Source organism: Bos javanicus, chromosome 22 (assembly GCF_032452875.1).
Source record: "Bos javanicus breed banteng chromosome 22, ARS-OSU_banteng_1.0, whole genome shotgun sequence".
Taxonomy (NCBI): Eukaryota; Metazoa; Chordata; class Mammalia; order Artiodactyla; family Bovidae; genus Bos; species Bos javanicus.
The window spans coordinates 2,852,187-2,865,424 of record NC_083889.1 but is presented as its reverse complement, the minus strand read 5'-3'; the positions used below and the strand labels follow the sequence as shown (position 1 = coordinate 2,865,424).

The 13,238-nt window shown below is 35.9% G+C and overlaps 1 protein-coding gene across 4 annotated transcripts in view; it reads right to left on the bottom strand.

Annotated features, from left to right (window-relative positions):
- The window catches only part of ZCWPW2 (zinc finger CW-type and PWWP domain containing 2), a 189,092-nt gene that overhangs the window by 170,168 nt on the left and 5,686 nt on the right, over window positions 1–13,238 (bottom strand). The window contains exon 2 of one of the 4 annotated variants that reach the window (XM_061395709.1): window positions 7,268–8,100. The exons of the other annotated variants lie outside the window; for them this stretch is intronic. Within the exon in view, the coding sequence (XP_061251693.1) occupies window positions 8,083–8,100 (18 nt within the window). The 3' untranslated portion in view covers window positions 7,268–8,082. Of the gene's footprint in view, window positions 1–7,267; window positions 8,101–13,238 lie in introns of those variants that run through there. 4 annotated transcript variants of the gene reach the window in all.

Genomic DNA, 13,238 nt, shown 5'->3' with positions numbered 1-13,238 from the left:
ACTGCAATAATTCATAACTAATTTTTAATATAAACTATTTTTGGTACGCCAAAAAGAAAATGTGACACATAAAAACGGCTCACAGCTTTTATCCTGACATGACTAAAGTAAAAGTTGCTGAATCCAGAAAGCAGAGAGCAGCACAAACATGTCAACAAAAGCATTTACTTGTAGTTTGACTAGATATATTATCGAAGAAAAAAAAATTTAAAGAGACAGTTTTCTTGTATTTTCAAACACTGAGCATTCTAGTAGGCAAATGAACTCTGAAAAATGAAATGGAAAAGTTGTAAAAAGATTTATATTGCAGTAAGAGTCTAAAAGATCTAGGGACTTCTCTGGTGGTCCAGTGGCTAAGACTCCACACTCCCAATGAAGGGGACCTGGATTCAATCCCTGGTCAGGGTACTAGGTCCCACATGCCACAGCTAAACAGTGTGCATGCTACAACAAAAGGATCTTGCGTGCTGCAACAAAGACCAAAGATCCTGCGTGCCACAACTAAGACACAGCCAAGTCAAATAAAAAAGGAAATATTTTTTAAGAAAACATAGAGACTTAGAATATATTTGAAGTTGATACATTTAATTTTTTTAAATTATATTAAAGAGTGTAGGGAATCACTTTACCACTTGTGATGGTAACTTCCGCCATGAAATTAAAAGATGCTTGCTCCTTGGAAGAAAAGCTATGACCAACCTAGACAGTGTATTAAAAAGCAGAGACATCATTTTGACAACAAAGGTCCGTACAGTCAAAGCTGTGGTTTTTCCAGTAGTCATGTACGGATGTGAGAGGTGAACCATGAAGAAGGCTGAGTGCCAAAGAACTAATACTTTCAAACTGTGATGCTGGAGACTCTTCAGAGTCCCCTGGACAGCAAGGAGATCAAACCAGCCAATCCTAAAGGAAATCAACCCTGAGTATTCATTGGAAGGACTGATGCTGAAGCTGAAGCTCCAATACTTTGGCTATCTGATGAGAAGACCTGACTCATTTAGAAAAGACCCTGATGCTGGGAAAGATTGATGGTAGGAAGAGAAAGGAACGACAGAGGTTGAGATGATTGGATGGCATCACCGATTCAATGGACTTGAATTTGAGCAAGCTGCAGGACACGGTGAAGGATGGGGTCGAAAAGAGTCAAGACATGAGTGAGTGACTGAACGGCAACAAGGAAGTCCCTGGTGGTCCTGGTTAGGACGTGGTGCTTTCACTGCCGTGGGCCCAAGTTTACAAAGATCCCACAAGCCATGGTGTGCGGCCAAAACACCAAAAAAAAAAAAAACACAAACCAGTCCTACTTTTGATGACTGTTGTATTAAGTGAGATTGATGTATATTTTTTAAAGTGTGAATTTTATATTTAGATATCCAAATAAAACATTACAAGATTAAAAGCAATATTATAAATGCATATGAAGCTGACTGAAACTACATTGTATCAGCTATAATTCATTTTGTTGCAAGTGACGGCTTAAGCCAAAAAATTAAAATTAAAAAGGAAAGAAAAAATAAAAAACTATTGGTTTATATGTTAAAGAGAGAAGTATGTCAGATGACATGAGGCACAGCTAAATTCAGAACTAAATCAACACAGCAAAATCAGCAGCATTTCTTTACACCAACAATGAACTACCCAAAAAGGAAATCAAGAATACTATCTCATTTATAATAGCACCAAAAATAATAAAATACTTACAGATAAATCTAACCAAGTAGGTGAAAGATCGGTTAAATGAAAACTATAAAACCCTGATGCAGGGACTTCCCTGGTGGTCCAGTGGCTAAGACTCTGTGCTCCCAATGTAGTGGGCCCAGGCATGATCCCCGGTCAGGGAAGTAGATCCCGCATGACACAACTAAAAGATGCTGGGTGTTGAGATAAAGATCAAATATCCCAGTGCTACAACTAAAAACCAAAATAATTTATTTAAAAAAAAAAATTAAAAAGCACTGGTGAAAAAAACTGAAGATGACACAAGTAAATGAAAAGATATTCAGTGTTCATGGATTGGAAGAATATTGTTAAAATGTCCATACTATGCAAAGTGAGCTACAGATTCAATGCAATTGCTATCAAATCCCTATAGTATTTTTCACAAACACAGGGAAAAAAACATAAAATTCCTATGGAACCACAGAAGATCCAAAATAGAGAAAGTAATCTTGAGAAAGAATAAGTTGAAGGCATCACAGTTCCTGATTTCAAAAATACAGTGTTACAAAGCTACAGTAACCAAAAGATTATGTTGTTTGATTGAAGAAATACATACAGACCAACTGAACTAAACAGAACAGAGAAATAAATCCACAAATATATGGTCAACTAATCTTCAACAAGGGCATCAAGAACAGATAATGAGGAAAGGACAATCTCTCCAATAAGTGAGGCTTGGAAACTCAATATCAATTATCTTACAAAATACACAGAAATTAACTCAAAATGGATTAAAGGCTTAAAATGTAACACCTGATACTAGATGGAAACAGGGGGAAAGCTTCATGACACTGGTCTTGGGAATGATTTCATGGATATGATACCAGAAACACAGGCAATAAAAGCAAAAACAGACAAGTAGAAATGCATCAAACTAAAAGGCTCTGCATAGCAAAGGAAACAGCAGAGTGAAAAGGCAACCTGAAGAAGAGAAAATATTCATAAACCATATCTGATAAGGGGTTAATATCCAAAATATCTTAGGAATTCCTACAACTCAAAAGGAAAAAACCAAATAATCCAATCAAGAAATGGGCAAAGGACCAGATAGACATTTTTTCAAAGAAGACATACAAACAGCCAGCAAGAGTATGAAAAAATGCTCAATGTCATTAACCATCAGGGAAATGCAAATCAAGCATTGACGAGGATGGAGGATAAGGTTATCCTTGCACACTGTCAGTGGACATGTACATTGGTCTAGCCATTGTGGAAAACATTATGAAGGTTCTTCAAAAACTTAAACATAGAATTATGATATGATCCAACAATCCCACTTCTAGATAAATATCCAAAGGAAATAAAAACATTGAGGTATCTGCACTCCCATGTTCATCGCAGCATTAGTCACAATAACCAAGAAATAGAAAACAACCTAGGTGTCTATTGACTGATGAATTGATGAAGAAATAGTGATATACACATATATACATACATATAAAAATTATCATTCAGCCTTAAAAAAAAAAGGAAGTCTTGTCCTATGTGACAACATAGGTGAACCCAGAAGGGCACTGGGCTGAACGAAATAAGTAAGGTATAGAAAGAAAAATACCACATGATCTTGCTTAGTCTGAAAAAAGTCAAACTCAGAAGCACAGAGAATTGTGGTTACCAGAGGTGGGGGTGGGGAGAGGAAACGTGGTTCTGTTCCTCAAAGGGCACAAAGTTTCAGTTATGCAGGATGACTAAGTTCTAGACCTATAGTACAGGGTGGTGACTACAGTTAATAACGCTGCTGCAGAAATCTGATAAGACAGTAAACCTTTTTCTAAAATAACAAAGATAGAAGCACTGTTTGCAATCTCCAAATACCAGATAGAAGCTAAATATTTTTTTTTATTTACAGAGAATTCTTTTTGTCTTTTTAATCCTCCTATATTTTAATTTTACTTTTATTAAATTACAGTTGATTTACAATATTAGTTTCAGGTGTACAACATAGATTTAATATTTTTATATACTCTACTTCGAGTTATTATAAAGTATTGGCTATATTCCCAGTGCTATCCAATATATCCTTGCAGCTTATTTATTTTATAAGTAGCAGTTTGTACGTGTTAATCTAATATGCCTATCTTGCTCCTCCCCAGTCCTTCTCCCCACTGGTAACCACCAGTTTGTTCTCTGTATCTGTGAGTTTGCTTCTGTTTTGTTACAGTAATTCATTTGTTTTATTTTTATAGATTCTGCATATAAATGATAATATAAAATATTTGTCTTTTAAGAGAGTAAATCTTAAGTGTTCTTACCACACACGTACAGCAACTATGGGAGATGATGGACATGTTGATAAATGTGACTGTAGTAATCATTTCACAATGTATTAATATACGTATATCAAAAACATCTTGTTATACATTTTAAATACAAACAATTCTTATAAAAATAAATAAATTCAGGAGTAACTGATTTCATCAGGATGTGTCTCCCCTTAGTCTCTCTACTTTGCCTGCTTCTGCATTAGGTGAAGCCTTAGGTTCCATGTGAAGGAAGATGGCAGCCAGTACAAGGCCACTGAGAGCATGTGTGTCTCCCCCAGAGGTCCACAAAAGCCTCCCAGCATCACACTGATTCCAAGTGGGCATGTGTCTCTCCCAGCGTCAGTGACCACAGCTGGTGAATATCATGTGCTAATTTTTAGGCAGAGGTCACGTGCGTACTACTGGAGCAAGGGGTAGACACCGCTCCAGACAAAATACAGTAGAGGAAGAGGACTTGAAGAGGTAAACTGGGTAGGAGACAAAACAGTAGGTATCCATGCGCTATTTGAAAATACTCATACCAGAGACAAAAACTGGAAGAAAATATAGAAAATAAAAATCTTATGGTAAGAAGAATATTAACTGTTTTTTCCTCTATCTTCCAAACATTTTTAATGGAAGTTTTAAAATTATAGTTTCATATAACTATACAGGTCACTCTTCATTACTTACAGATACCATATTTGCAATTCTGTCTACTCATTATAAATCATTTGTAACCTCTGATATCAATATTTGCTGGGCTTTTGCAAGGTAACACTGACTTCTTGCTTCAGCTCTCATAATGTAAACAAGTATTCACTGTGGTCTATTCAGGGCTAACATAAATGTAAAAGGACAAAATTAACATTTAAAAGTTATTTCTCAGTATCTATTCTTGAGATAAACATTTTTTAAAAAAACATACTTGGTATCAGATTGACATATATCAAAATGGTGACTAACTACAGAAAATTTTGAATAATACTAATTTATCAGGTTTAATACTATATTTCTGCATATTCTGTTCATAATAACAGTCTTTCAGTTAAAATCAGTTATTGAAAACTCTGAACTTTTAAAATATGAAAACAAGTTTCCAAATAAACCACTAAACAGTATAAATTTTCAATAAAAATGATTTCAATCTGCATTGTCTCTTTATTTACACACTTGTGTACCTAAATCTTTGCTAAGTTGTAACTTCTTGTTGCAAAGATTACATTGTAAAAATGTTTTATAGACTTGTAAATTTTAGAACTGTAAAGATGTATCAGGAAATATGCCCAAAATGGCTAATTTTATTTCATTTTAAATATTAATTTTTTGGTCCCACTGTGGTCATGTGGGATCTTAGTTCCCTGACCTGGAATCAAACCCATGCCTCTGGCAGTGAACGTGTGGAGTCCCAAACACCAGACCACCAGGGAATTCCCAATAATAGCTAATTTTAGAGTAATCTTAGAAAATGAAGATAATAAAGAGTTCAGTAATTTTAATCCTTAGGAATGTAATTATAATGTATGTAAGAAGTGTCAAGCAATATTCCCCTTAACCTACAAAAACATATTCCTTTGGGGGAAAAATCTGGTTTTATTTAAATATAGCAATATGGACAATATTTCAGCTGTGTATTAATTTGTTCCTTCACTCATTTTTTTTTAAACCAGATATTTACTGTGTACATGTCATGTGTTGCACAAAAGTTCTAGATGCTAGGGAAACACCAGTGAATCAAAACAGATACAGCATACGTGAGTTAACATTCCAGTAAGAGGGGACACAGACAGTATATAAAAGCAAACCAATAAATAAATGTCAGATAATGATAAGTGCTAAAGAGCAACATAGGATGATATGATAGCGATATACATTATGTTGGAGGAGGTAATTTCTTGGAGGAAATTACACAGTCATGCATATAGGTAACGCTACAAATTCAGACTCCAGTCTCAGATGAGCCCTCAGTACACCTTTAAGGCTATCCATTTTATGTATTATCTCTTTCCTCTTGCAATTCTTCAGTGATTATTCTAAACTTTTCTCAATCTCAGACCAACCTCTTCATTCTCAAAAGATAAACTTTCCTCTTACTTCACAAGGATTATCTTTGCCATTTCTCACCTGAATACCTAAAAAGCTTATCCGAAACTGCTCTCTTACTTCCTTGCTGCCATTTCAGACCTCAATTCTATTTTCTTCTAAAATACTTCTTGGGGATTTGCTATGAGCCAGTCATAATGCTAAAGGAAAAACAAGATTCTTCTCCTTAAGTAACATTAAGTACTATCATGAAACCAACACAGAATGATTTGGAAGCATACAGGGCACACCTAAGACTTCCAGGTAGGTGGTGTCAGGATACTGCCAAGAGGTGATTTTTAAGCCAACCTGAAAAATTACTAAGTAGAGTCAGGCCACTGTTATGTGCCCCTAGGAGTCTCTACTCTACTCCATGCCGCTTAACACACTCCACTTAACACTTAAATGAAGTGCTCTACAAGACAAGGAAAATCCTATGGCAAGTCATTTTATCTTGTTAACCACTGTATCCCTAGCATTTAATGAAATACTTACCAAAGAGAAGCACTGAAAGAATATTTATATTATACAATAAAGAAAATAATATGAACTTTAAAGTTAGGTCTGTCTTTGACAGTACTCATATTCAAATTATTTAAAAACTAGGATGGCTGTGTGTATCAGCTGAATGTCATTTGCAGCTCTGGATTTAAATTCTGACTCCATTTTATATGAGATTTTAAAATTAAGGCAAGTCAGTTAAATAATTTGACTATCATTTTATCATTTGTACATGCTGATAATAATAATACTGAATTCACAGGATGGTTTTAATGATGAAATGAAACAGCATATGAAAAAACACATTTCAGAGTTAGTACATTAAATATAATAAATGTTTGACTTTCTTTCTAGACTGCTTTTAAATCAGTAATATTTATAGTTAGATAAGAAAATTAAAATACGCAGAAACCAATGCAGAATGAGAGCACTCTATTGTCTTTCATTCATGATTTTTCTCAAGCACTCAACTTAATAAACGATTGTTTAGTTTGTATACAGACTTTAAAATGCCAGGCTTCCTTCATAGCTCAGTTGGTAAAGAATCTGCCTGCAACGCAGGAGACCAGGGTTCGATTCCTGGGTCAGGAAGATCCCCTGGAGAAGGAAATGGCAACCCACTCCAGTATTCTTGCCTGGAGAATTCCATGGACAGAGGAGCCAGCAGGCTAGGGTCCATGGAGTCACAAGAGTCAGACACACCTTAGTGACTAAACCACCACCAGACTTTAAAATGCATTTAATCTTAATCTTCTCTCCAATGTAAATTGGAATTTACAGGAATTCCAATTGGAATTCTCCAGGCCAGAAAACTGGAGTGGGTAGCCTTTTCCTTCTCCAGGGGATCTTCCCAACCCAGGGATAGAACCTAGGTCTCCCACATTGCAGGTGGATTCTGTACCAGCAGAGCCACCAGGGCAGTCCAGGGTTCTAGCGAGTAACTATATAAATAATGTTTCAAAAGTCACTATGCCAATACTAAGAAATACATCAATAAAGAGTTTTTAAGTGAGAATGTGGAGTTAAATTTAAATTGCATAATGCAAAACTAAGAATATGCTTCTACACATATCACATCTAAAATTGCAAAGTAAGCATGAAACACTGAGAACAGAAATAAGTTGAAATTATTCTGGAAAGAAACACACAAACATTTTCACCATTTTCTCTAATTTTCTTTTCAATTTCTTTGGAGAGGGTCCTCTCCTTCTTTGTCCTGAGAGGAAAGCCTGGACAGATTGTCTTTCTGCATGATGAAACAGGAAGTGTAAGGAAGCAAAGAAGCTTCACGAGAGACTTCCAAAAATGTTATATTCATCCTCCGTCTTTCATTTAGGACCTTCAGAGCCTCATCACGATCTTTCAGGGAGGAGTGATTCCTATTTCCACTGCGGTCTCTTGTCCAGTATATTCTGTGCTAAAGCTTCCTGGGCTCCACTTCAATTCATGACAGATTCAAACCAAGTTTCTCAGAATATGTGTTGAAATTCTTTGTCCTTGGATGTCTCCCCAACTCTTTCTGTTATGTGTGTAGTTTTTACTCTTTAATTCTAATCTTAATGGAAGGAAAAGATATAAATAAGTCAATCTATAATTTCAAATGGTATTCAACAATTTGCTCCCTTAACAATATATTCTGAACATTTCCCCGTATAATTACATGTCTACACTATTTAAGCATAGGCATGATTTTAGTGTTGAAGTTACAATTACACTTTATTTACGAATGCAGACAATTCTAATGAAATTCAAAGTAAAGACCACAGTATTCAATATTGGAGTCACTAGACAATGATTTTTAAATATTTTATTAGCGGCTGATTTAGAAAACTTTACCTGTTTTTTGTTTTGTTGCCTATGTTTTTGGTGTCACATCCAAGAAACTGCCAAATCTAGTATCATGAAGCTCTTCCCTAATTTTCTTCTAGGAGTGTTATAGTTTTAGCTGTTAAATTTAGGCCTTTGATCCATTTTCATTTAATTTTTATGGTTTCAGATAGGGTCCAACTTCATTGGAGGGTCTTAGCATATCCGTTGGAAATCAGTTGGCCACATATGTGAGGATTTTTTGTGCCCTTTATTCTATTCCATAGGGCTAAATGTATGTCTTGATGCCAGTACCATAATGTTTTAATTCCACAGCTTTGTAATATATTTTGAGGTCAGCAAATAGCTTTGTTCTTTCTCAAGATTGTTTTGGCTATTTAGGGTCCCTTAGGATTCCATATTAATTTTAAGAGGAATATTTTCCATTTTGATTTTATTTCTGATAATAGCCATCCTAATAAGTGTGATACTAATAATTTTATTCCAATTGTCTATTTCCTTAATGTATTTTTTTATAGCTAGTGAGGGGAGCATGTTAAACGGAAGCATCTTCCAGTACTGGGGGCGTATCTCCTAGTTCTGTCCAGTTTTGCTTTGTATGTTCTGAGGCTGATATCCATTATCTGAAGATACAAGTTCCTCTTTTAAATGTGATATCATTTTAGAACAAGTAAAAAGTAGAACCATAATTCTCAAACTAATGTTGAAGAATTTTTCTGAAGTTCCCATCTGAGAATTTTTAAATTTACAAAAATGTCAAATGATGATCTAAGAAAGTAAACATTCTAAAATTATAATCAGGGTCAACTGAATGAAAACTTTATAAAGGAGTAAAGATATCCAATTTCAATGTCTGAGCTGGCAGTGCTTATAGAAGTTGGTGGTAAACAGGCTGAGCTGGATTACAAATGGACTTTTAAAACATGCAAAGGAGTCATTTCAGGAGTTTAAGAGGAGAAAAGTAATGGTAAGATTTACATTTTTAAAAGATCATTTAGCTATCCTGTAAAGAATGACCTGGAAGCTAAAAAGAAAGAAAGAATTAGAAGAAACTATTATAATAGACAGATGGGAAACCGTAGCACAGTAGAGACTATGAAACAGATCCAAAAGATGAGCTAACAGGTAAAATACATAAAATCAGTTGAACAGACTGACTATAGGATGAGAGGGAAGGAGCTATAAAAGTCAAAGGGAATGACATAAAAAGACTCTCAAAAGAAAGAACTTAAGTCAATGAAAAAAAAACATCATTTTGTTTTTGGACTTTTAATAATCAACTGACTAGTCATAGACAATTGAAAAATCTACAGTAGGAAACTGTGATCTTAATTCTGCAACTATTAAAAAAATCAATGATTTCACTTTTATATCATGGATTGTGAAATGGGTTTGGAAATTTTCCCTCTCTTTTGCTACATAATGTTTGAAAAATAGATTATGAAAAATCTATCTTTCTATAGATCTTACTGAAGCTTAATGTCATCCTTTCTCTGTTATTTGGTAGTTTTATAAAAATGTCTTTCTTCTGAAAAACTCACTTAATCTTCCTGATTTTCATAGTGTGTATGTGCAAGTCACAAAACAGAATTATTTCTTCCTCTCTTCCCATTTTAAATAGGGGAAAGAAGATTATTTTCTTCATAGACACTTACAAAAACTGTCATGACAAAACTGAACGGGAGAGAATTTCTTATCATGTTAAATTTCTCATAGATCTTGTCTATGTGACTGATTTCTCTGTGATAAATTAAAAAGCTACTTTGCCTGTTTCATCTCAGTGCCTAAAACAATGACACACAGCATGCTCTGAATAAATATTTGTTAAGTATTGAATGGGCTTCCCTGGTGGCTCAGATGATAAAGAACTTGCCTCCAAAACTCTGCCTGCAATGCAGAAGACCAGGTTCAATCCCTGGGTTAGGAAGATCCCCTGGAGAAGGAAACGGCTACTCACTCCAGTGTTCCTGCATGGAGAATTCCATGGACAGAGGAGCCTGGAGGGCTATAGTCCATGGGGTCACAAAGAGTCGGACATGACTGAGCGACTAACACCAAGTATTGAATAAACTAATGAATTCATATCTCAGATAGTAAGAGTCTAAGTCTCAAGCTTCAGAGAACGGTTGCTTTTACTTCATTGTAAGTACAGAATTCCCCCTACTGGATCTTTTTCCCTCCTTTGTACAATCCACCAAGCCCATCCTGGGGCCTCTGCTGCTGTTCTTCTGTTAGGCAGCTCCTCTCGTATTTCTTCTCCCTACTCCTTACATCAAAGACTTCCTACGATTATTAAATTTTTCTTCACCTACATATGTTTCAAAGAAAAAGTCATTGCATTTATAATTATGACATTCATGTTTTTGTTTTTTTTTTTTAAATGAAAGCTGTCAGAAGCTAATTCCTCCTGACTATAAAGCACTTCAGGTTAAAAAGTTATTATGAAGTACACACTGTCTGTTCAGGACAAGGCTAGCTGCTAGAGACAGAAGGATATATCTTTTTTTATAAATGGAATGTAACTGCCATAATAATTTGATATCTACTATCAACCCATTCATTTGAACAGCACATGAACAAGATGTCCTTCTACAGTTAGGAAACTGATCTTGTTCCTTTTCTCCTTGAACTCATATTTCTGTATCACTTCCCCAAAATAAGCTTATCCCAACACATTTCAGTGTTTGCAAATACTTTGGTCATATTTCCCTACATAAAACAGTATATTTAAAAATTCCTGAGAACATAAATTTAAGAACTGTCATCAGTATTGTTATATTACTTACTAGAGCAGTACTTATCAAATGAGAAACAGTTATAATTATGATCATTATAAAATATTCTAAGTCAGCTTGTATTGGAAATGCATCTCATTTAGAATTGGATAGCTCCTCCTCCCTCCAATGAAGTCATTCATTTCAGAATCATATTATTTGTTGCTAAATAGAAACAGGGTTCAAGTTGATCCTAGTCTTACATTTTGTATTCTTTCATTCCAAATATTTAGGAGAAGAAGGATTCCTGGTTATATCAATAATCACTCTTCTGAACTACTAAACTATGGACCAAAAATCACATAGGAGTATGCCATAAAATTATTCTTAATCAGCAGACAACTGTGTCCTTCTGTAACATTTTTGAAAACCACTGGAAATTACTATTCTTAGGAAACAATTAGCTATCCAGTTATTAGAATCATTTACTTTCTAAACAGATTTAGGTCAGATTAAAGGTACTACTTTAATTATAGAGTGGGAGAGAGACAGTTACCGAAGAGGAAAGGGGAGAAGTGTTCGAGTTCAGGCACAGTCGGAGGCAGATCAATTTTCAGGAAAAAACATGCAATTTAACAACCTGAAAATTAATACACTTAAAGCTATCATTTGGGCTTCCCTGGTGGCTCAGACGGTAAAGAATCTACCTGCAGACAGTAAAGAATCTACCTGCAATGCGGGAGACATGGGTTCAATCCCTGGGTTGAGGAAGATCCCCTGGAGGAGGGCGTGGCAACCCACTCCAGTATTCTTGCCTGGAGAATCCCCATGGACAGAGGAGCCTGGTGGGCTACAGTCTATGGGGTCACAAAGAGTCAGACATGACTGAGTGACTAGGCATGTAACCCCCTGGAAAGCCGTCATGTATCTTACAAGGTTAAGGGTCTGGGTTACATGATGCCCAGTCTGGGGACTGCTGTTTCAGGGATACACACAATCTCAGATACACACAGTGTAACAGAAGTCATGAACTCTGATTCTGAGGGGAGGTCTGGGGTTGGGAGTGGGGACGCGGCGCAGGGTGAGTGATGAGGTATGGGAAGAAAGAGGGAAAACAGACTATGTAGGTCCAGACACCAGATTTTTCATTTTTGGTAGTATCTTTGAACCTGCTTTGTTATCTCTGCCACTGAAACCATTCCCTTACCCTAAAGCTCTAGACGTGAACATGTGATGGATGTGAGGGATGGGAAGAAAAATGGTTTTAAGACAATACTGATGAAATGACACTGAAGCTGATACATGAAGAGACACTGCAATTTCAACTTATAGGTTCTGACATCTTAATTCCATGCTGCTAACACTGAAGAGCCACACATACACAGTAGTCACAAAACACAGGGCAGAGACACAGTAAACACGATCCCTAGGATGGTATGATTTTAATAATACAGAAGTTAAATCACTAACCCAAAATACCCTTTATATATTTTTCTTAAAAGACATACTCTCTTTCCTCTAACAGTATCTACTTCTCACAGCTTAGATATATATATACCTCCCATTAAGAAAGAACAAAACACAACAGAACTATTTTTTTTTTTTTTTACTGTTTTAACATATTGCCTAATTAAACAAAAGATTTGAAGCAGCTCTAAAGATGCAAGATTGTTTAAAAACGAGAGGAGCGGGCTGAGCCACAGTCAGGAGTTGTGCCAAAGACCGTATTCTTTGTTCAGATATGGCTCTGAAATCCATTCTACGCCCAGGGCAAAGGAAACCTCGCTGAAGCCAGTCCTCACTCTGGGGCTTTCAAGGGCAACTCCTGATGGAGAACATCATGACCTTGGCGAGATAACAGGAAGAGGTGGGGAAAGCTGGGGGAGAATCTCTTGGGATACCTGTTTTTATTTACCACAGCCTGTAAACAAGACGTTTGAAAAAAGTGTCTTGTGTCAAGAGTGCTGAACTCAGTTCAAAATGGCCATTTTGTAACAAGTATATGTTTATAAACGCTTCGGAGGTAGCGTTTCCTAGGTATTCATCAAGATTCCCTGCAGAAGGAAAGGGTGACCCGCTCCAATATTCTTGCCTGGAAAATTCCACGGACAGAGGAGTCTGGTGGGCTACCGTCCGTGGGGTCGCAAAGACT